Source organism: Eumetopias jubatus, unplaced genomic scaffold (assembly GCF_037043125.1).
Source record: "Eumetopias jubatus isolate StellerSeaLion01/CBP00866 unplaced genomic scaffold, mEumJub1_p1.0 scaffold_7, whole genome shotgun sequence".
NCBI classification, from domain to species: Eukaryota; Metazoa; Chordata; class Mammalia; order Carnivora; family Otariidae; genus Eumetopias; species Eumetopias jubatus.
In genome coordinates, this window is record NW_028274813.1 from 100,905,903 (window position 1) to 100,931,426 (window position 25,524).

The 25,524-nt window shown below is 36.5% G+C and overlaps 1 protein-coding gene across 4 annotated transcripts in view; it reads right to left on the reverse strand.

Annotated features, from left to right (window-relative positions):
* The window catches only part of ICE2 (interactor of little elongation complex ELL subunit 2), a 64,525-nt gene extending 41,851 nt beyond the window's left edge, over positions 1-22,674 (reverse strand). The window contains exons 1-5 of one of the 4 annotated variants that reach the window (XM_028100386.2): positions 22,617-22,674; positions 21,457-21,591; positions 19,373-19,477; positions 13,100-13,361; positions 11,908-12,027 (exon numbers count right to left, since the gene is read on the reverse strand). In XM_028100386.2, the coding sequence (XP_027956187.1) occupies positions 11,908-12,027; positions 13,100-13,361; positions 19,373-19,477; positions 21,457-21,497 (528 nt within the window). In that variant the 5' untranslated portion in view covers positions 21,498-21,591; positions 22,617-22,674. The other 3 variants (XM_028100388.2, XM_028100387.1, XM_028100389.2) reach the window with 3 other exon arrangements.
* Between the last annotated feature and the right edge of the window lie 2,850 nt (positions 22,675-25,524).

The following is a 25,524-nucleotide window of genomic DNA, read 5'->3' on the forward strand; positions in this document are numbered from 1 at the left end:
GTGCTATTTAAGAAACTGTCAAGGAAATAAAGCCACATGAAAATTTCAACACATTTTCTTGCAATAAAAGCAGTTACATGACTAATTAGAAATAAATAAGTTTAATACACTAAAAAGATTCCAAAGCACAATGAATTAACAAAGTAGTTATCTTACAAATCACTCTAATCTACAACCTAAAAAATAAGTAACAATGTTAAAACTAATTAAATGATGTAGTATTTAGTATTTGCTTCTCTCCAAACTTTTCAAAATACTAATAACTTATCAGAAAATCTAATCAAGAAGGAAATAAAATACACAGCTTTACTCAAGCAGAATATATGACATTGTGATAACATGTAAATAACTCAAAGATGCACAGTGGTTTTGGGTGGGAGTGGGGTTATAATTAAAAAACATATGTATATCATCTTCTAAGAAATGTATTTTTTCTTTTCCTGTCAATGGATCTAATCTGAAGCTTTCAGAATTTACTTTATATCACAAAAGTAAATTAGCAATAAGTGTATCTTTGTAATCTTTATATTCTTTCCCTCAGACATTTATAAAATTTGTCAAGTTACATATTAATAACTTTACTCCAGTCTCTTTTCATCTAATTTCATATCCTCTTTTCCCCTTCCTAAATCCTCACTTCCTGCTGTCTTTCACATTTTCCCCCTCTATCCACTCTTTTCAATGCTAACTTTGGTATTTTATTCAAATATTACTTGCAACTAAGGCAGATATAGGTTAACATGGAAATGTTTTATCTGTGTTTTTTTAAAGATTTCATCTATCCATTTGAGAGAGAGAATGAGAGAGAGAGCGAGCACATGAGAGGGGGGAGGGTCAGAGGGAGAAGCAGACTCCCCGCCGAGCAGAGAGCCCAACACAGGAACTCGATCCCGGGACTCCAGAATCATGACCTGAGCTGAAGGCAGTCACCCAACCAACTGAGCCACCCAGGCGCCCTTCTGTTTGTTTTTAAAAATCCCAGTCAACTGCAGTCAGATCTGCGTATCTTTGCTCATTTATATTAGTTAACTTCTACCCTAACATTCCCATCCTAGAGCAGTCATTACAAGAACTTGAACATACATGCAAAAGAAAGCAATATATAAGAACTATATGACATACAGACTATTCTAGTTAGATATTTGCTCACACATCTTTCTTGGTAAAACTCTGTTGGATGTTAGTGTTTCTTAGTTTCACTTAATTCAGTAATTAGGGAAAGAGAAAGTCACAGGAAAATCTAACATAGTTTTACTCTTATATTCAGATACATTACTATATATTATTAGAGATATTTCATAACTGGTAGGTATTAAGCAACTAAAGGATCATTATTTGATATATTTAAAAGGTTTTTAACTAATAATTTATTTGTCTTTGAAAAACAGCTATGAAGGTTAAGAGATTCTGGCTGTTTCCCATCACCCAACCACCAAATGTTATTTAATATTCAAAATATCTTGAAAACTAAACACACCAAAAGCACACGCATGTACTTAATACAGACCTATCATTACAAAGAAAGGTGAAAATGACTCTGCTCCCTAGATTTTATTTTGGGCCAGAGGGGAAAAATACGTTATCATTCATGTTTGAAATGTAAAAACATAATGGACACTACTTCGGGCAGCGTAGTAGAGTAGGTATACTTTGAAGAGAGAGCACTTCTATCCAAATCCCACTAGATATTGGATAAATTACAACTAACAATTTTCATGCTTACTGGGCTTGGTAAAAAGCAAACAAAATCTCAAGGACCAAAAGCAAATAAATAAACCTCAGACACCTAGAGTGAGAAGAAACAGGAGCAGTGAGCAGAAAACTCATAAAAGATGAAGTATCTTGAGGTCAAATGCCTCCACCAGTGGGAAGATCAGGTGAGGAGCTGAACATGAGACTTACATTTAAGACTCACAAAACAGAGATTTGAACTGATATTTGTACACCCATGTTCAAAGCAGCATTATTCACAACTGCCAAAAGGCAGAAGTAACCAGAGTGTCCATCAATGGATGAATGGATAAGCAAAATGTCCAAATACATACAATGGAATATGTATTCAGCCTTAAAAAGGAAGGAAATTCAGAAACGTGCTAGAACATGGGTGAATCTTGACATTACACTAAGTAAAGTAAGTCACAAAAAGACAAATACCATAAATTCCTCTTATATGGGGTTACCTAGAGAAGATTAAATTCAGAGACAGAAAGTAGAATGGTGGTTGCTACAAACTGGGAGGGATGGGAATTGAGAGTTATTGTTTAATGGATAAAATAAGAAATACGTATTTGGTCTTTGTCCTTGGTTCCTAACACCCTAGGAATTTCCTGAGTGACAAGAATGGATGTCTTTTGTATGCTAATGAAATGACTCATGGCCCCTAGATAACTTCAGGATGGGGGATGGTTGCCAGAAAGACCAGGGCATGATTAGAGGGCTGGAGATTGATTTAATCACCAATAGCCAATAATTTAATCAATCATGCCTAGGAAACAAAGCCTCCATAAAACCCCCTAAACTATGGGGTTCAGAGAGCTCCAAGGTTGATGAACACATAGATGCTGGGAGGGTGGTATGCCTGGAGAAGGCAGAGAACCTCTGTGCCCCTTCCCCCATTTCTTGTCCTATGCATCTCTCTCTTCCATTTGGCTGTTCCTGAGTTGTAGCCTTTATAATAAACTAGAAATAGTAAGTAAAGTGTTCTCCTGAGTTCTGTAGCAAATTATTGAACCAGAGGAGGACGTCATGGGAACTCTAGGCCTACTGTCCAGAGAGTTGGAGAACTTGTTTTGGTGGATAGCGGTGAGAATATAGCTGCCTTCCGGAGAGTTGGAGAACTGGTTGGTGTGGGGAAAAAAACAAAACAAAACATGTATTTGGTATCAAAAATGTCGTTAGCAGAAACGGTTCAGAAATGGGTAGAGAGTCTCAGTTTTGCAAGGTGAAAAGAATTCTGGAGACTGGCTATATAACAATATGAATGTACTTAATATTACTGAACTGCACACTTAAAGATAATGACGATAGTAAATTTTAAGTTATGTGTATTTTACCACGCCTGGGTGGCTCAGTTGGTTAAGCGATTGCCTTTGGCTCAGGTCATGGTCCTGGAGTCCCAGGATCGAGTCCCACATCGGGCTCCCTGCTCAGCAGGGAGTCTGCTTCTCCCTCTGACCCTCTTCCCTCTCGTGTTCTCTCTCATTCTCTCCCTCTCAAATAAGTAAATAAAATCTTTTAAAAAATAAATAAATAAATAAATAAATTCTAAAAAAGGGAAATTCTGACACATCCTACAACATGGTTGAACCTTGAAGAATACAATATGCTAAGTGAAATAAAAATCACAAAAGGACAAAAACTCCTCTTATGTGAGGTACCTAGAAAAGTCAAATACATAGAGCTAGAAAGTAGAACAGTGGTTGCCAGGGACTGGGGAGAAGAGGGAATGATGAGTTATTATTTAATGGGTACAGAGTTTCAGCTTGGGAAGATGAGAAAGTTCTAGAGGTGGATGGTAGAATTATATTTACAACAGTATAAAAAGTATTTTATGCCATCCAACTGTCCTTAAAAATGGTTAAAAATTTATGTTATGTATATTTTACCACAGTTAAAAGGGGGGGAGAGGGAGACGGGGCAGAGGATGGAAGAGAAGATAGACTGAGGTCTAGCCTAGGGAATATGGGAATCCCAGAAAGACAGAGTTGACAAAATGAAGGAGAAGCAATAATAGAAAATGGCTGAGAATTTTCCAGAACTGATAAAGGATAGGAATATACAGATACAAGAAACATAATGAACCAAGTATGACTTAAACACACACAAATTGTAGTGAAACTGTAAAATACCAAAAATAAAGAGCAGTCAGAGAGAAAAGACAGATTCCCTAAAAGAAAGGACAAACAGATGACACACTTTTCAAAAACAGAAGCCAGAAAAAGTAGAATTATATCTTCAGACTGAGAAACAAAACAGTCAACTTAGAATTATGTATGGAGTAAACTATCATATAAGAAGGAGAACAAAACAAAAATATTTTCAGATAAACCAAAAGATTGTTCATCACCCAGAGATGGTCATCAAAGGAACATCTAGAACACAAAGCATTTCAGGAAGAATGAGGAGGATCTCAGAATGTATATTTGAGAAGAAGAAATGGAAAGCCAAAAATCGTCAGAATTTGTAGATAAACTAAAACATTGTTCACATAAAATAATAACATAGGTTTTAGAGACAGCATTAAACAACATCAGTCAAAATGCTCTATGGTCTCTGTAGATACACAGACTAATAGAAACAGAATAGAACCAGGAAACTGACCCACACATCAATGATGACAAGGCAATTCGATGAGGGAAAAAAAATCACTGTAAAAATTCAAGGGTAGGGTGCCTGGGTGGCTCAGTTGGTTAAGCGACTGCCTTCGGCTCAGGTCATGATCCTGGAGTCCCTGGATCGAGTCCCGCATCAGGCTCCCTGCTCAGCAGGGAGTCTGTTTCGCCCTCTGACCCTCCCCCCTCTCATGTGCTCTCTCTCTCTCATTCTCTCTCTCTCAAATAAATAAATAAAATCTTAAAAAAAAAAATTCAAGGGTAACCATTAGGAGAACAGAAAAACAAAGAATAAATTCCAAATCAATAAGGAGAGGAAAAGGAGAAAAAAAGTCAATGCCCTCAAAAGAAGTAAAATCAGAAAGAACTTTAGAAAAAAATGAAATCACAAACAAGTCCATGTATGTCAATTATCATAATGAATGTAAATAACTAGTCTTTCTAGTTAAAAGACAAGAGATGTCAGATTTTATTTAAAAAGAAAAGGAAGAAAGGCAATACAGTTAAACACTATTTTAAAAGATATCTGTAAAATACAAGTTCTACAGATGCAAAGAAATCCTACTGAAATCCCACCTAAATCTTCTGTAGAAATTGACAAGTGGATTCCAAATTTTACATGGAAATGCAAAGGACTAAAAAGAACCAAAATAATTTTTAAAAAGAACAAAGTTGCAGGATTTCCCCCACATGGTTTCAAAACTTACAAGACCAGGTGATAGTGGCATAAAGACAGATTTATAGATTAATGAAATAAAATAGTCAGGAAATCGACCCACACACATATCACTGGTGACAAGGCAATTCAATGAGGGAAAAAATAGCTTTTCCAAACAACAGTGCTAGGCAGTTTCTCAGTATTGGCACTTCCCACATGTGGGACCAGATAGTTCTTTGGGGTGGGGGGGGTCATCCTATACACTGAAGGATATTTAGCGACATCCTTCACTCTACCCACCAGATGCCAGAAGTACTCCTTCCTCAGTTGTGACAACCAAAAATGTCTCCAGACACTACCAAATGTCCTCTGGGAGGCAAAATGACTCTCAGGTGAGAATCACTATGCTTGCACTAGATATCCATATGAAAGAAGAATGAACTTTGGGACACCTGGGTGGCTCAGTCAGTTAAGCATCTGCCTTCGGCTCAGGTCAGGATCCCAGGGTTCTGGGATCAAGTCCCGCATCGGGCTCCCTCCTCAGCGGGGAGTCTGCTTCTCCCTCTGCCTGCTGCTCCCCCGGCTTGTGCTCTCTCTCTGACAAATAAATAAATTAATTAATTTAAAAAAAAAGAAAGAAAGAAGAATGAACTTTGATCCAAATGTCCTATCTTGCACCATAAAAACTTGAAATGGACATTCACATTAAAGTTAAAACTATAAACCCTCTTGATCAGGGTTTCTCAACAGAAGCATTACAGACACTTTGGGCTGGATAATTCTTTGTTGTGGGAGATGACATGTGCATTGTAGGATGCTCAGTAGTATCCCTGGCCTCTAGTCAATAGATACCAGTAGGATTTGCCACTTGTGATAACCAAAATTGTCTCCAGACATTGCTAAAATCCATGGGGCAGGGGTAAAGAAGTAAAAGTGATCCCAGATGAGAACCAGTTGGGGTCAGCAAAGATTTCTATGCTAGAACACATAAAAGCACCAACCACAAAACATTTCTGAAAAATGAGCCTTCATTGAAATTAAAATTCTGTTCTTTGAGAGACACTCTTAAAAACATTAAAAAAACATGTCACAAACTGGAGAAAACTACATATATAATAGACTTGTATTCAGAATATATAAAGAACTTTCAAGACTCAATAAAAATAAAAACCAATAAAATCAGCAAAGATTTTAAAACATCATCGCTCATTAGGGAAATGCAAACTAGAAACATAATGAGATACCACTACACACCCACGAGGCTGTTAAAATGTAAAAAGATTACCAGTACGAACTGGTGCAGCCACTCTGGAAAACAGTATGAAGGTTCCTCAAAAAGTTAAAAATAGAACTACCCTAGGATCCAGCAATTACATACTAGGTATTTACCCAAAGGATACAAAAAATATATTGGAAGGGGTATATGTGCCCTGATGTTTACAGCAGCATTATCAACAATAGCCAAACTATGGAAAGAACCCAAGTGTCCATCGACTGATGAATGGATAAAGAAGATGTGGTGTGTGTATACACACACACACACACACACACACACACGTATATATACACACATATATGTAACATATATAATACACACATAATGGAATACTACTCAGCCATCAAAAAGAATGAAATCTTGACATTTGCAACAATGCAGATGGAGCTGGAATGTATTATGCTGAGTGAAATAAGTCAGTCAGAGAAAGACAAATACCATATGACTTCACTTATATGTGGAATTTAAGAAACAAAACAGGTAAACATAAGGGAAGGGGAAAAAAAGAGAGAGAGAGGGAAACAAACCATGAGAGACTCTTAATGACAGAAAACAAACAGGGTTGATGGAAGGAGGTGGGTGGGAGATGGGCTAAATGCGTGATGGATATTAAGGAGGGAACTTTTAATTGATGAGCACTGGGTGTTATATGTAAGTGATGAATCACTAAATTCTACTCCTGAAACCAATACTAGACTCTATGTTAACTAACAAGAAAATAAATAAAAATCTGAAAAAGAAAAAAAAAAAAGAATTTCATGGGTGCGACTAAGGTCATCAACAGGAAAGAAGATGAAACCTGAGGTCAAAACTTTACTTTTCTAAAAAAAAAAAAAAAAAAAGACCACCAATACTAAGTGTTAGCAAAAGTACAGGGCAACTAGAACTTTTAAACATTTGTGATGAGGGGCACCTGGGTGGCTCAGTCGTTAAGCGTCTGCCTTCAGCTCAGGTCATGATCCCAGGGTCCTGGGATCGAGCCCCGCATCGGGCTCCCAGCTTGGCAGGAAGCCTGCTTCTCCCTCTCCCACTCCCCCTGCTTGTGTTCCCTCTCTCGCTGTGTCTCTCTCTGTCAAATAAATAAATAAAATCTTTAAAGAAAATAAGATAAAAATAAACATTTGTGATGACTGTAAAATGGTACATCCATTATGACAAAGTTTGGCAGTTTCTAATAACATTTAACTACACTTGCCATATGATCTGGAAATTCTACCCCTTGTTCTTTACCCAAGAAGAATGAAAACATATGTTCCCAAGAAACCTCATATAAGAATGCTCATAGTAGCTTTATTCATAATTGCCCCAAACTGGAAATAACACAAATGTCCATCAACAGTGGAACTGATAAACCAATTTTGGTGTATACAATAAAACAAAAAGGAATAAAAAGGAACACATTATGCATATTTGTGTCAATATGGATCAATCTCAAAAAAAATGCTGAATGAAAGAAGCTAGACATAAGAATACATTGTGTGTGACTCAGTTTTTATGAAACTCTAGAAAAGGCAAACCTAATCCATGGAAACAGAAAGCATACTGGTGGTTTCCTAGGCCACAGATAGAAAGAGGCATAGAGATCTTTTAAGTGTGATGGAAACATACCCTATCATGATTGTGGTCATGGTTACACAGGTATATGCATTTGTGAAAACTCAGTGACTGCACTTAAAATGGATCATTATATGTAAATTATATATACTTCAGTAAAATTGATTTAAAATTAAATATGGTAAAAAGGAAGAGCTTATTTAGTATATAATAACTATATGCTCTAACAACATAGATAAAGTACAAACTTTTAAAAAAAAAAAAGTAGAGGAGGGGTGCTAGGTGGCTCAGTCAATTAAGAATCTGCCTTCGGCTCAGGTCATGATTCCAGGGTCCTGGAATCAAGCCCCACATCGGGCTCCCTGCTCAGCAGGGAGCCTGCTTCTCCCTCTCCCTCTGCCCCTCCTGCTCATGCTCTCTCTCTAATAAGTGGATAAAATCTTAACCAACTGAACCACCCAGGTGCCCGTGGATAAAAGCTTAAAAAAAAAAAAAAAAAAGGTAGGGGAGAATAGGGAGAACATACAAAAAATTTTTCCAAACTGTTTTCAGTATCCTATTGATTGACAGTACTGTTATTCTAAGGTTGTTGTGAGTATAATGTGGTATAAAGTAAATGAGATACATGTGGCATTTTTTCTTTAAATAACTATTTCCTAGCTCCATCTACTGAAATATTCTCAGAAACAATGACCAATCCAGGAGCAATGAGCATCCCCAGGACACAGACTGTAGTCTTGAAATAAAACTTGCCACTGAAAGAAACAAGGGCTCTGGAGAATTGTTGATTCCAGGGTTGAGACAGAAAATGTACAAAACAAGCCTCAAAGACTACCACAGTGACTCAAAAAGACTCAAAAGCCAGTATGAAGGGCGGTCACTGGCTAAAGCTGGTATTATTTGAGCTTCAAAAAGAGTAATTACAGTGGACTAAAACCCATAATACTTTTAAAAAAGAAAACATTGACCAACATCGGAGAAGAAGGAATCAATTTTTTCCCCAAACTGGCATATAAAGGGAAAGAATCTAGCAGTTTTTTCTGCTACAAGAATCGGGAAACCACATAGATGAGGGAAAACATATCTTAATAAAATTATTCCAACTAATAAATACAAATAAATGATGCAACTAGAATCCTACGATTTTATAAACCCCAGTGAATGACTAGATCTAGGCATTGAACGTGAACAGCTGCAACCACCACAAAAAAGAAACAACCAGACATGTGTGCCACCTGATTAAAGAATACAACATCTATGTGTTGGATCCATTTGGCCAAGACTAATTCTGATCAAGCTTCCAGATCCCATCAACAATTTGTAAAAAATACAGAGAAAAGAGGAACATGTTGAATGTCACTGTGAATAAGCACTCATCAAAATCTAGACCACAGGAAACTTTACAGGTCAAATGACCCAAGTTCTTGAAAAGATAAAGTTTAAGGAAAAGAAAGGAATTGAGGGGAAACTTGTAGATTAAAAGAGACCATTTTATCAAATAAAAGAAAAAATTTCCAACATACATAACCCATAAAATTTGTATATTTCAAATATACAAAGAACTCCCACATATCAACAACAAAAAGAAAATCCATTAGAATATCGGGCAAAACTTGAACAGCTGATTCATAAGAAATAACCAATCAGCATATGAAAAGATGCAAAGTCTTATTACATATATAATACCATATCCTCTAGATTGGCTAAAACTGAAATGACTGCCATGTATGTATTAACTTGAGGATATGGACCAACAAAACTCTCAAAGGTAGACTGTAAAGTGGCATAACCCTTTGGAAAACAGTTAGACATTACTTACTAAAGTTAAAGATATGTGTATACTCTATGACTCAACAATTCCATTCCTGGGTATATACCCAGTAGAAATGTGTGCACATGTGCACCAAGAGACATGTATGAGAATTTTCATAGGAGCACTGCTTAGAAAAGTTCCAAACAGGAAACAACTCAAACTGTGATCAACAGAATTGTAGTTTATTTATGTAATGTAATAATGGACAGAAATGAAAATGAATGAACTATAACTACACACATACATGCAGATGAATCTCACCCAAACATAATGAGTGAAGGAAGAATTCTGTTCACATAAAACTCAAAAACAGGCAAAAGTGAGCTCGAAGAATTACCAAAAAAAGTACATGGAAATTATCAACACCAAACTTGTGACAGTGATTACTTCTTCAAGAAGGGAGAATATTATTATTAGGAGGGATATACAGGGAGCTTCTGGGTTACTGGTAATGTTTTATTTCTTGACTTGTAAGAGATTTACATAGGTGTTCATTAGATAATTATTTGTTAAGCTGTATATATTGGTTCTATATACTTTTCTATAAGTATACTGCACTTCATAATATAAAATTAAAATTTTAAAACACTAAAAAATCAGAAAAATATCAGTGAACCTTTAGGGTGGAGATGTAAAATATAAATCAGACAAAATATACTGCCAAGTCAATCTGACTAAAAAACAAGACTTAATGCTGATTAGCTATCACACTCCCTATCAAATAATGTACTTTGTTAATAAACACTTTTATATTCGCTAAATAATTACAATGAGCACTTGAGAACTTAATGTTTGTCCGGCATTACTTAGTCATTGGGAGCACAGCAGTGCACAAAAAAGCACTTATGTATAGGTGTTGTGGAGAAAGACAATAAAAAAGAATAAAACATGGTAAAGGGAACCCTGAAAGTGATGCTATTTGTTACAGGGTAATTAGGGATATCCTTATTGATAGTCGGCATCTGAACAGTGAGAGACTTAAATCAAGGAACTAATCCATGCACTTATCTGGGGAACAGCCTGCCAGAAAGATGGGAAGAGCCTAAGGTCTTAAAGCAGGACCATGCTTGGAGTATTCAAGTAACACAAAGAGGCCAGTAGACTGGAGGAGAACTGAGAGGGAGCTATGTAGAAGATGAAGCAGGCTGGGCTTGGGGGGCGGTGGTTGAGGGAGGGTGATCATGTAGGGCATTGTACAACTTTGTAAATACCCTCTCTTTCTGAGTGAACTGAGAAACTATTTTAAACCAGTGACATGAGGGGATGTGACTGACACTTTAGAACCATCATTCTGGTTCCTTCAAAGTCACTATAAAATAGAAACAGCTACAATTCCTTTTCCATATGGAAAAATAGGACACTTGGTTTGAGCACATCACATGTAGATTCAGAGAAAATAAAAATGCAATTCTTCCATTTGCTTAGAAGAATCATTCTTCTGGTTCATATTAACAGCAAAATTTCACCTTAAAATATGTTTAAAAATGGTAAAACTAATATCCTCTGCTGCCCCTAAATTACAAGGACCAGTTTTGTTTTGTTTTGTTTTGAATTGTGGTAAAATACACACGAAACTTACTATTTTAACCATTTTACATGCAGAGTTCAGTAGTGTCAAGTGGATCACACTGCTATATAGAATGATTAGTTTTAAAGACTTCAAAAAAATTCATACTGATTTTGGTGTGTGTAGATAAACTCTAATACAATAATATATTTTAATAGTTACCATTTAAGTAGTGTATTTTGAATTTCTCCTAAGCCTACTGAATTATGGTAGGGTACAAAGTATAGTGGTTTACATGCTTTGCTAATACATTTGCATGAATGATCTAAGTATCAAAAAATGAACTCACAGTTGAAATTCTTCCATTTGGTAGCTGGTTACCATAAAGATAACAAATACAAATTTATATGACTAAGTACTAAATGACCATTCAGATTTTTAAGAACCAAGGTAACTCCTTAAACACCCATTCTCTCACAAGGGAATCAGATCAAACCATCCATGTGAATAAAATATAATTCAAATTTGGTAGTTGGATCAGTAGAATTAAAAAAAACAAATATGAGTATTCTACTAGTGTATATGATTTTGAGGTGCTAGTATTTTCATTATTAAAATACATGCTGAATAAAAGACCTACACATAATTTGGTCTCTAAATTGATAATATACTGATATCTTTATATGATTGTGGCAGGATCATCACACATTTTAAAATGCTGTTATTGCCTATTACTTGCCAGTTGAAATAAATGATTGTTTTTTTTACCTCCGTGAAGAGACGAGCATCATCAGAAAGCATGTTATAATCCTGTGCACATTTCTTTGCAGAATTCTGCAAAAACTTTAGGAATTCATTAACTTCTTCATTCACATGTTTTTTCATATCCTGATTTTTAAAAAAGTAGACATGTCATGAAATAAGAAGCTTGATTAAAAACAATCACTGCTCTAATAATTTGGACTTAAAGACTAATTAAAGTCTCTATCCAAAGCAGAAATCAGAGAAAGAGTACACACTATTATATAATAATGACAAACTTATTATTAAAAACTCCAAAATGTATATAAATCTTGAATCACTATGTGGAACACCTGAAACTAATACAATATTGCCTATCAACTACACTTCAATTTTAAAAAAACCTAACTCCGTAAAAAGAGCAAATGACTAATATCACACTACCTATTTAGGAATTAATAAGCTTCTCCACAAAATGCTCTTAATTAACATAAAAGACAAACATTCAAATGGAAAAATGTGCAAACAACATGAATAGGCAAGTTACAAAAGAAATAGAAATGGCTTATAAACACATGGAAATGGCTTATTTTCATTAGTAAACACTGTAAATTAATATAAAACAAGGCATCACCATTTTTTCCATATCAAATTAGAGGCAAAAAGGTAATATCCAGGATTGGTGAAGATTTTTTTTTTTTTTTTAAAGAAAACTTTCATGCAATAGTGGTACAAATTGGCTTAAATTTTTTGCATAACAATTTTCCCATGTGTAAATGCAGATCTAAGCCTCAAAAAATATGTATAGTTTTTGATCTGGCAATCTTATTTTTAAGAATTTATCTTAAGGAAACAATTATAGATATGAACAAAGAGTTTGCAACCAAGATGTTCAACACAGCATCATTTATATAATTGAGAACTTGAAACTACTAATTAAAGTAATCCAACAAAAACTTAAAATTGGTTCAATGAGCAATGTAAAATTGTTCTGCTAGTACTTAAGATGAACTGGAGTGAAATATGCTCAGAACCAGAGCAAAATGCCTGAACTAAAATAGAACCAACAAAAGAATGAAAGCACCAATGCTCTGTCAATTAAACTCCTTAAATTTTCCGTTTTTGTTAATACAACTGCACCCAGAAACATAAAAGCAAAGTTAAAATACTTCCTAACTTTTAAATACTGTTTACTGAAGCTGAAGAATAGAATACATACCAAGTACTGCAAGTAGTCATTTTTATTTATTCCAACAGCTTTAGAATTTGCAGGAATTTTTGCGTATTTAACCAACAAGTCCACATAACTCCTCTGCTCTCTCTGTGAGAAACGAGAGAAACGAGGATAAGGAACTCTTGGTTTTGGAAGAAGAACCATTCCAACTGTGGTTTTAACTTTTTCCTTTGCTTGAGTTGCTGAACTAACTGCCGGCTCATTTTCTACAGAACTTGCTGATGCATTCAAATTTTCTCCTATACGTCTGGAAAAAAAAATACAATTTACAAATATGTGCTTTTCACATGAAGATTACTATCATGGAACTTCATGATTCTCAATCACCGGGGAGAATATAGCGTGATTAACATAGTAAATTCTGGATTATTATCTAACTCTGCCACCTGCATTTTGATGTTTAGCCATTTGGTGTAAATTAAGTATTCTGCAGGATAGGATCATACTACAAGTTTACCTTCAATTATCTGACAGAGAGGAAGAGGCAAAATCCTTAGACAAGTTATTCAATTTGGAACTTTTTTCCCTTTATTCAACAGAGGAAAACTGCTCTTGCCATTACAGATGCAAGTATTTCATGTTCACCTTTATTACAATGCAAGTTGTTTTCAAAAGCTTAAGTTCTTCAGTAAGCTGTATTAGTTAATATGGTGAACAAAAGCCACTAAAAGCAGGATATGCTTAGGTCACAGGTTCACAAACTGACTGAGATTCTAAATTTTCTAGTTTCCTTTAATTATCTCAAGATTTAAAAAGAAAATTTGAACACTGTGTGCCATATTTTATGGAAGCAATAGTGGTTTTAGAAAAGTTGAACAATCCTCTATCACTCATACATGGCTGAGTCCATGGAAATGTCTTTATGCTTTGAATGAATGCAAAAGAGAAAATGTGGCATATCTATAAAGAAAAGCACTAGAGGAGAAAGTAGTAACTAGAGAACCTGTTACCATATTTATGAAAAGATATCCCCAATTTCTAAAAAAAAAAAAAAAATCACCTTTCTGCAATAGTGAGGTACATGAATACAAAGTTCTTATCTTGTTCATAATTTGTCACTATTCCTAGTATTCAATTGTAGCAATCTACATTTTCAATAAGAGTTTTAAGTACACAAATACATACACACACACACAACTACACTTCCTTAGCCTCCACAATTCTAATTTCCACCACAGTAACTGTTCCCTATGATTTAGTTCCAAATTAAACAACAACAGTACATAAGAGAAGGGAAACTAATGAGAATGATGGAGGTCTGCTGATTCATTCTTCATCCCCCCATTCATTAATATTTACTAAGTGACTACTCTGTGTCAGTCTTATGCCGGACATGGGAACAATACAGTCTCTACTCTCTAAAACTTTACAATCAAGTGGATCAGACAAATAAATGGGGAAGAAAGATAAATAAATATGTATATATGTATATCAATAGAGTGTAACTATGGAGATCTCGAGTTTCCAAACTGAACTTACTGAATAGGTGACCAAGAATCCTAAGGATAACATGATCAGGGATTAAGAGGGAGAAGAGAAGTGGGGGGTGGGAACGCTGCTGGGTGGCTCAGTTGGTTAAGTGTCTGCGTTCTGCTTGGGTCATGATCTCAGGGTCCTTAGATGGAGTCCCACATCAGGCTCCTTGCTCAGCTCAGCGGGGAGCCTGCTTTTCCCTCTGCCCCTGCCTGCTGTTCCCCCTGCTTGTCCTCTCTGTCACATAAATAAAATCAAAAAAAAAAAAAAAAAAGAGGGAGAATGGGGAAGGGCTCAATTGTGACAGTATTAATTTCTTTGGGGAATTTTAGAAGACCACGGTTGCATCTGGGTTGTCAAAAAAGAAGGGAAGAATTAAAGGCACGTAGAGGTGAGGAATACTAGCTGCCTGTAATGTAATGTATGAGAGTATGCTACACAACTTTCAAAGGTTCCTTTAGGCTTTCTTTTAATCATATACAAACAAATCTGGTCTGTTATTACTTATCCTAACAATACATTTTATTCTATTTTTATGATTCTTCTATGGCATAGTTTATGTTAACTTCTCTTAAATCCAACCTTGTTGGGGTGCTTGGCTGGCTCAGTTGGTTAAGTGTCTGCCTTCAGCTCAGGTCATGATCTGAGTCCCGGGGATCAGGATCAGGATCAAGCCCTGCATCTGGGTCCCTGTTCAGCAGGGAGTCGGCTTCTCCCTCTCCCTCTGCCACTCCCCCTGCTTATGCACTCTCTCTCTCTCTCTCTCAAATAAATAAAATCTTAAAAAAAAATCCAACCTTGTTCATTTTAGCTGGTGCATCTGCCTACTTCATTTTATCTTCTAGTACAGTATCTATGCATTTACATATTAAAATAAATAATATAAATTATTTCCTTTGATTTCACATTTATAATCTAAGACATTTTTTAAATATTATTATCTATGAATTTTAATTCAGGCTAGCAAAGGAGGTACATTATTTCTCATACATATTTGTAATGAAAAGTGGGAGGGTGTTGGTCTGATAAGGCTGAGAATTATCAATCTAGATCTGTGTCTGGACAAAGGCTGCACCCCATCCAAAACTACCGATAATTTATTTTAAATCAGCTTTATAATACTAGAATAATTACGGTAAAAGTGCCAAGAGTCTTAGAAAAAAGGTTAAGGCCCCAAAATTAAGCAAAATATCCAGCCCCACCCTTAAAGAGCTAAACTAAAGATGGAAAACTAATCAAGAGAGCTGGTTAGTGAATGGGAAAAGAATTTTGGAAATTAAAATAAGGATGCTTAGATTGGCTCTGAAAATAATACAGGTGAAAGAAGACACACTTAGCTACTAAAGTTTCTCCAATAACTGTATAAAAATAAGCATATTTTAGGTTAACAAAATGAATATTAACTGCTGATCTTGGGAGAAATGTATTACAGCAAATTGATTTCTCACTAGAAAATGTCTTGAGAGCTATTCAAACCTAACAGTATTGTGTCCGCAACTCTTAATAATACTGCTTCACAGCTGTCTCTCTGAATATGAGAATATGTCTGTCCTTGTGGCACAAACTGGCAAATTTAATTAAGCTGCTGCAGCAACAAGATGCTGACTCAGATATGCCAGAGTAGGAATGTCAAGAAATTCTAGCAGTTTAAATTGGCTACATTCAGCAAAGAATGAAATGGCAGCACATCAAGATCATTTCCGAGTGCAGTGCTGTCAAAATCTTCATCAGGGTGCAAGCCAAAAGCATCTGACAGTGTTTGTCTAGCCACATTTACAGCATTATATTTTATTCTAGTTGATGGTTTGAAGTATTCCCCCTTCATTTTGTCAACCATCCATTCTCCTTTTTTGCTTAAAGTTTCTAAAAAAAAAAAAAAAAAAAGGCAGAATTCAAACTTTTAGTCTCCTATGCTTTAAGTCTACTGGTTTGGGTGGCTTCTTTAAGTGGCATTTGGAAATGGTGCTTCTAGCCCCCATCTAAAGTCTACCTGTACCTCCTGAATTTGATTTATACTTTTCTATATTAAACATGTTGAAATTTCATAATTTTTATTTGAAGCTATTTTCCCCATTGTTGGCTCAAAACTCAGTTACAAGTGTCTACAACCAAAATTTTAATTTAGAAAAAGGTAAATGTTTACCTTCCAGTAGAGGGAGAAGGGTTGAATAAAAACCTCCTATTGCAGAAAGCAGAGTAATTAGAAGTATTTCCCCAAATATGTTAGAGAACACAAAAAACACAAAATTAGGGTTAATAAAAATTTTACATTTTTTTCTAATTTTTCCATCAAGAAAATACCCGTAAATTAATAGTCTGAAAATCCATTCCTTAACAAAACTTAATAAAATTTAATGTGAGCAAAAAAGACTAGAAACATACGTAATCAATGCCTTATATCTTTCTTTTTTCTATGCCAAAAGGTAAATTATACTAATATATTATTTTATGCTGTACAGAAATCTAAAGGAAAAACAAGCATATTCTAAGAAGAAAATATTTTAGAAGCTGTACCCAATTGCCAGCAAGATGTCATCTCCCTTACATAATTCAGACTATAATCCACACCTACAACATGCTGACTAGAGCTAAACTTGAGAAGAACCATTAAAATAATTAAGAAGCAGTGGCAGGATGAAGATTAATATTAAAAATTTTTAGTCTGAAAAGATGAAGGCTGAGATAAAAGTATATAGAGTGGTGAAAAGTTTTTGTTTTGTTTTAAGATACATGTTCCTTTTACCTTTAAAAAAGGTAAAGATATACATTTTTACCCTCCTCTTCCAGGATACTAGAATTGGTAGGCATTCTTTGATTCAAATAAACAAAGGCAATTCTTTATTTGATAGTAAGTTTTAAGAAATTAAAAAAAGAAATTGGTATCAAGAAATGGTGTAAGTTGAATAACAAAAATAGCTTTAAAAATCCATAGATCCATCTATATGGGATCTACTCAACCTTCTATAGGTATTAGCAAAGACATTATAATTATGCACTTAGGCAAGAATGTTGCTTTTAAAATCGCCTCTTTACTACAACATCTACTTGCTTTTATGTGAATTTATTTATTCATCTGATGAATCAAAAAAGCACTTTTTAAAAAATGTTTTAATGGCACTCTGGTAGTATCTATCAAAATAAAAAACATATACATACCTCCTCTTATATGATTTATCCTACTTACATCATCAGCATATAAGGATAGCATAAAAGGATGCTCACTGTTTTAATAGGAAAGGAATGGAAACAACCTAAATGACTATCAGTGGGGTCAATTGATTCCACAGACATCCTTAAAGGTTCAGATTCAAAAGCATGGGTTGAGAGTACAAAATCAGTATTTCTTAAAAGCTCCAGAGAGTATAATGAGTCAGTATGGCAAGCGTGAAAATGAAGATGGTAAAAGAGACTGAGAAATACCACCATCACCAGAAAACTAGGAAAGTGAGATACCTTCATAGTCGAGAGGTCACTGATGATCTTGAGAGGAGCAGTTTTAGTAGACTAGTGAGGTGGAGGCCAGATTAGAGTGGGAAGTTCAGTGAAAGCAAATGTAGTGAGATGTGCAGTGAAGTGTTTTATCCTGTTTTATTAATCCATTCTCCCAATCTCTTTTGACTGGACAGTTTAATTCATTTAAAGTAATTATTGACAGGGAGGGACTTATTATTATTGCCATTTTGTTAAACATTTTTTGCATGTCTTATAGTTTCCTCCCAGCAAAAACATACAAGTTTTTAAAGAAATCTAAGTACAAATAACAGAAGTGGTAAGAAAGTAACAATGGAGTCCAGGGATTGAGACAGGAAAAACTTGAGCACCTTTAAACACCTATCAGGAGAGAATGAAAATATAGCAGGTAGGAAGAGGTGCTAATTGACAGAAAGGGTACTGAGAAGGCAGGAACAGATGGAGACCCATTCCAAACAGAGGCTGGAAATGTACTTCCTCAATTGCAAAATGAGTGGGGAAGGATGAAAGTAAGTGTTGAGCTCCTCTAGAGAAGCTCCCCAGTTCCTCACCTGTCATATTTACAGTCCATTTTAGTAAACCCAATTACTTGGTTTCAGGACTCATTCACAATAGAAATAGCCAATCACAAAGGAAAGAAGAGCAGTTACAGGCAGGCAAACAGTGAAAAGGGAAAATTATCATTCAATAGGCACGTTCATATCTGAGAGGAAAAAAAATCTCTGGGAATTTGGCAGTATCTATTAAAATATAAAATGCATATGCCATATGACTGAACAATTCAATTTCTATGAATTTATCTTATAAAAATTATTACAAGAATTTCATCAATGTATTGTTTATAGTAACAGAAAAAGAGGAACACATTTTGCAATATCAGACTAGGCAAATGAACTGAAAGTATATCTACATAATGAAGTATTATGTAACAATTAAGAAGATTCAGCCATATAGAGAGTCATGGAAAGATACTTGAAATATTATTTTAAAAGAAAAAGCAAACTGCAAAACAGTTTTATAGTATTTTGTATTATTTATAGTATGATCTCATTTTTGTTTTTATATCTATGTGGAGAAAGGTCCAAAAAGATTTGTTCATATATATCTATATCTATCTGTCTACATCTATACCTCTATATATAAATACACATATACCCAAGACTAGTCATCCTTGGGTACTGGGTTCTTCCATTTTCTAATTTTTACATTTTTATAATCTGAATGTTTAATAGTGGATACAGATATAAAACTTCAATTGCCAGAAAAATAACAATCAAATATGAAAATAAACAACCAAATAAATAAATATATTACCTGTTAGATAAAACACAAAGTTCTTTTAAACTTGGAGCCATGGAATGGTCTTTATAATTTTCTCGAGAGAAAAATGTCTTAAGGCCATTTTTTGAGGAAACATCCCTGTGAAACAAAGTAACTTACTTATATTTGACAATTCAAAATCTCATGCTAGACTAAGCAGCATAATGATACAACTGTAGTTTACAACTACATGCCTCCATAGCCCCTTTCCTAGACAATCACCTCTTAATAATTTTAATCTCATATATCAGATGTTAAGAGTTTAGATGTTTTACTTGGATAGCTTTTAGCCTAGGCTCATTCTGAAATTCTCCATTTCAAATAATCAGCCTTGCTTTTTCCATTAATACCCAATTAAATATCAGAGATACTTAAGAGTTAAAGATAGAACAGACTGAGGTACAATAAGATTCTGTCAGGGGCAGGGCTCACCTCAGGCTCTGTGGTATAACATTAAGATGTTTGGTTGCTAAAAGAAAATGCTTCTCCACTTAGTTTTGTTTCAGGCATTATTGTGCCAGGTCACAAGACACTACAAAGACTAAATATCCTACCTATTTTCATGAACTTGGCAAACGTGATAAATGGTGTGCCTCTGCTAAAACCACTTCTAATGTCTTATATGATTTTCCATAACATCATAATTAGAGACTAACATATTATAGTCAGTGGTTTCCATATAGTAAGGAGCCAATAAATGCTGGTTGAAGGAATTAAAAACAATGAGAACCGGGAAGCCCGGGTGGCTCAGTCATTAAGCATCTGCCTTTGGCTCAGGTCATGATCCCAAGGTGCTGGGATCGAGCCCCACATCAGGCTCCCTGCTCTGCGGGAAGCGTGCTTCTCCCTCTACCAGTCTCCTTGCTTGTGTTCCCTCTCTTACTATGTCTCTCTCTGTCAAATAAATAAATAAAATCTTAAAAAAAAAAAAAACAGTGAGAACCATAACCTAGAAAGGACAAAAATTATTAAAATTCTGTGGGAAAAGGTACTTCCAAGGGCTGTAAACTACACTTGGTTTCATAATGTCAATAGCATTTAAGAGCATCTGTGCTGCATCTGAACACGTTCTTTGTGACAAGGAGCATAAATGTATACACCTCCTAAAACTTACAACAGAACAATCTATTAAATGGTAACTTCTGGCTGGCCCCTTCCCAAAACAGAAAATTTTAGTGTATTTGCTCCATACCCATTGTTTTTAAAGGTGTTTATCAAAAAACAAAAAACCCACAACTATGGTTAAAGTATAAATGATAAAAATTAGAATGTCTTACTTGCTATGCAACAGTGTAATTTCTTATTACTTGTTATGGTACTGTATCTGTGAAAGCTCATTAAGTTACAAGATTTTTGCATATCATACAAAAACAAATTCATGGACTCAAAGACAGTGAGCTCCTTGGGGTAAGGGAGCACTGTTGGCAATATAAAAAAAAATACTTATTGAGCTCATACTGATTGAATCTTATGAGTCAGGTACTATTTAAATCATCTTTGTAATCTCTTGTAACTTTAGTATTCTCTTTGTCTAGTAGAGAGTGGATGCTCAGTAAATTTGTGTTAAATTGATTTAAAGCAGCACATGTATTAGATCCCTACAAAACTACAATTACCAAGTGTGCTATTTGTGAAGTTCTCATACACTTCTAAAACACAGTGTATGCATTTATATTATCACTTGATGTAGATTCTCATATAACAAAATGAAGTTTGTCTATTCTTAAAAGAGGGTCTTTCTGTTAGCTGTACAGAAATGGGCAAGGTTCTTGGACGCAAGAGAATTCTAGCCTCTCTCCTTCACTAAGAGGCCAACAATAAATAATAAATACATGATGGAGTTACACCTAGTAGTAATCTGAGTGATGAACTTTTGTCATTTTAGGAGAGGAAGTGCAATCAGCTATGACTCAAAAGTGCTCAGTATGTGAAGGGAAGACCAGGGTACATTCTGAGCCACTGTACTTGTATCTTCCTTTTGTTTCCTCCAAATCTCTCCAGGCCAGAAACCCTCCTTTCCTAATCCAGCCGCCAGTCCCACTTCACTCCTCTTTAGATTTCAAATAGACATAACTCACCAGTTCAGCATTGGTTCACCCATGGCCATCATGGAGGTCATATTCCTAGATTTCTGCTTCACTCTAGCTCACAGTTCTGCTGCCTCGCAGTGCAGACTCCAGCGGAGGCAAAATTTCTCCAGAATCTACACTCAACTGAGGAAAAACAAAAGGTCAAGATCAAAAGCAGGTGACTGGCTGGGCCAGGGGCTGTTAACTTAGGTGCGGAAGAACCTGTAACATCTATCCTCAACTGACAGGGACACCTAAAACAGAATACAGCACACAGATGAATATTCCCAAGGTTCCAGAACAGCAATGCTGAGGTAGGAATCCTTTTCCATTTAACTTATTCCAGTAACGTAACTTTCAGGACACTCACTGTGGAAATAAGAGTCAAAACTGAATGTTCTCATTGCTTACATACTAGATCACTTAAGGGCATGGGGCTGTTAGGTCTTAACTCAGCTCCCCTCTATTCTCTTACTGCCCAGATAAATCTTGCTTCCGTTTTCCCAACCATACATGGTTATGGGACAAATTCTGGCAAAGCAATGCTGGACAAAAACTCCCTGGATATCAAGAATCTTTCAAAAAGAACCTCACTTTTGAGGAGACTGAGGTCCAGGTGACTTAAATGACATTTCACAGAATCATACAGAGGAATCACCAGGACTGCAAATCTGCTTTGACCACTCTATGTTCTGTGCTTCCCTGGTCATCCCAAACTCCCTTGAATACTTGACAAAGTGGTATGTGAGAAACTAGCAAATCTAGAAGTCGGTCTCTCGGTACCTGACGGCTCTGACCTGCCCCCACATAGTCCCCCCTCTCACATTATGACCCCGTCTGGGGCTGGGGAGGGAGAGTTGATGAAGACAAAAGGAACGGCTGAGGGAAAAGGAACGGTAGGAGAAACAAGGTTCCAGTAAGGCAAGTAAAGAGGCGAGCAAAGCCAGAGGGAGGGGGCCGCGCCAAAACCTGGAGCGTAGGGTCCTGGCCCGACCGAGGGGGCCGCCATGTTCCCTCCTCCCACCCTCACGAGCGTGCCCGCCTGCAAGGCAGCGCCCTCCCTTCCGCGTCTCGGCTGCAAAGCATCCTTTCCTCCCACCTCGTGGTCCGCGGCGGCTCTGGCCCGGGCCGCGACCCCCACTCCACACACGCCCCACCCCACTCCTCACACTGTCTCGCGCGCGCCCTCGGAAGGCCTTATTTAAAGGACGTGGCCGCGCCGCCTCGGCCCTGCGTAATGACGTCACCAGCGACGCAGCGGGCGGGGTCCGTGCTCTCTTCATTCTCGCGCTCCGGGTATTTCGGCAGGAAGCTGCGGGGCTCGCCCCGCGGAAGGGACTAGGAGCGTTGTGTTGTCCTAGAAACATCCTTGAGGGGATGAAAGATTAGAAGAGGGACAGCCGACAAGTACAGTACTGGGAAGACCCAAATAGACTTGGTTTGACCTAGGCAAATGTCTTAGTTTCCCTAACCCTGTTTCCTCCTCTGTAAAATGGAGATTTTATTAGCACCTACTTAGGGTTTTTAAAGGAGTAAATGAAATAATGGATGAAGTTGTGCTCAGCATGGTACTTGGCACATAATAGCACCTCTACTCCAACCCCACTCCATTTCCTAATGTCAGCCACTCTGGTGGCTCCCACTTTTATTTTCATTCATTAAAGAAATATTTATTGAGCACTTAAAATTTGTGTTTGGTGCTGGGTACACATAGAACTAAGGCCCAATACCCCTCTTCTCCAAGAGCTTTTGATCATTGGGATTCTCATTCATATTCAATAATATAAAACAAAATAGAAAGTAGCTCCTTGAGAGATTGTATGCGTTCAGAGAGGGAGAGAAATTACTAGTGAGAGGGACAGAAAGCAGCTTTGAATAGCTAAAGATATGTATTGAATACTTACATGTCAGTTACCACATTGGGCACTTGACATGGCAGCTCATTTGAAGAATTTGAAATATGTAGATGATGGGAAAGGGCATTCTAGAAAGAGACAAGCACAAGAAGCTGCATAAACCTATTGCATGGACAGAGTCCAGTTTGTATGCTAGCGGGAAAGCATGTTCTAAATTTTACAGTGATTTATGATATTGTTTAAAACTATGTTTACATGGAAATTATACTTCTATTAAAAATCTCCGTTGAATACAGTGACCCTTAGGTAGTTTCTTTTGCCTGGAATGCAAGGACTATAAAGAGTGGTGGAAGAAAAGGGTTTGAAAAATAGATTGGGACTAAACCACAGAACATATAAGCCAGACTTAGGATTCTGACTTTATTTATAAGAAATGAAATGCTGGGCTTGGGGGGTGGAGGTTGCTTATCAGCAGAGGAATGACACAGTGAGAGTTTCTACGTCTCGGGAAACTTTATCTGGCAATGTATTGAATGAATTGTAGGGAAGAGGCAGGTTAGGAGAATACTTGTGAATACTTGCAAATCAGCTGGAGCAATGCCTGGTGCTGTGCAGGTAGCATTTATTAGGTGAGTAATGTTGACAGCCTGTGCTAGGACAGAGGTGGACATTAAGGCAGTGTAGAATTTCAAGTGTTGGGTACTATCTCATAAGGCATGCAGTCAGAGAGAATTGGGAGCCCTGTCCTACTCTTTAACAGCTGCTTAAGAAATAGCACAAGAAATGTTCAAGCACTTATGCTGCTGGGATCAGCCCATGGTAGTGTGTTATGGTAACATCACCAGATATGGCCTGTGTTGAGATTACAGATTATCATCAAAGAGCATGCGCTGGTTTGGTATATTTGATTTCCAGTGGTTGCAAGATGGCACATAGAATCAGCACTCTTAGAACCAGAAGGAACTTTGGAGATTATCTTGTCCAACTTCTTATTTTCCTGATAAAGAAACCGAGTCCCAGGTTGTCAAATGACTTTTCCAACATTAAATGATCAGTGATAGAATGGATACTAATAATCAGGTCTTAACAACTCTTGCCATTATGATACATTGAATATATGTATCCTTTCTTCTTTATGTTCTACTTGTGAACCAGAAGCACTTTAGTTAAAAGTACATGGATTTTCGGAGTCTAGCTGATATGGATTTTATCTCAGTTTTCCTGCTTACTGCCAGTGTGATCCTACACATGTTGTGCCTCCTCTTTGAGCCTTGATTTCATTTGGGTAATGGAGACAGTAATTTCTCACCTACAGGGTTGTTATGAGGATTAGAAGTAACATGTGAAAAGCACATTGCAAAGAGTAAATGTTCAACATAAAATAGCCATTAGTATATAGAGTTTTTTTTTCTGCCTTCCAGAAAAACACAAAAACCCACAGTGGAGGTGGCATTGTAAACAAATGATTATAATACAAATAAGAAATGGTACACACACACACACACGCATACAACACATGCACACATACACACACACCACACACACATACACACATACACATGCATCGATTCTATGGGAACACGACGAGGAAGGAACTTATTCTGATTGAGACAGCTAAGGTACCACTTCAGAGAAGTTTAATTTACATTGCGTCTTGAAAGATGAGTAGGAGTTCCCTGGGTAGAGAAGGGGTTGTGGGTTTTCAGGTGGGGAATTCAAGTGCAGAAATGTGAAACAGCACCGCATGTTCTGGGGAAGGGAAAATCTATTGCACTGCTGTGTTTGTGGGAAATGAAGGCCATTGGACTGGAAAGGGAGAAGGGGATAGAGTTTTCATGCTATGTTAGAGAATCTGGACTTCGGACTTTACTCTCTGTGTGTTGGAGAAACCAGTGTGTGTGTGTGTGTGTGTGTGTGTGTGTGTGTGTCTGTGTGTCTCTGTGTCTCTCTGTGTGTGTGTGTGTGTGCATACTTTTAAAAAACAGCTTTATTGAGGTGTAATCTATGTATCATAAAATTCATCCATTTTATTTGTATCACTCACTGATTTTTAGTAAATGTATGGAGTTTTGCAGCCATCAGTCAACACTGCCAAATCTTAAAACATTCCATTACCCTGAAAAATCCTTTGTGCCTTTTTGCAGTTAATCTCTCTTCCCACCTTCCAGCCCCAGGCAAACACAAATCTGCTTTCCATCTCTATAGATTTACCTTTTCTGAA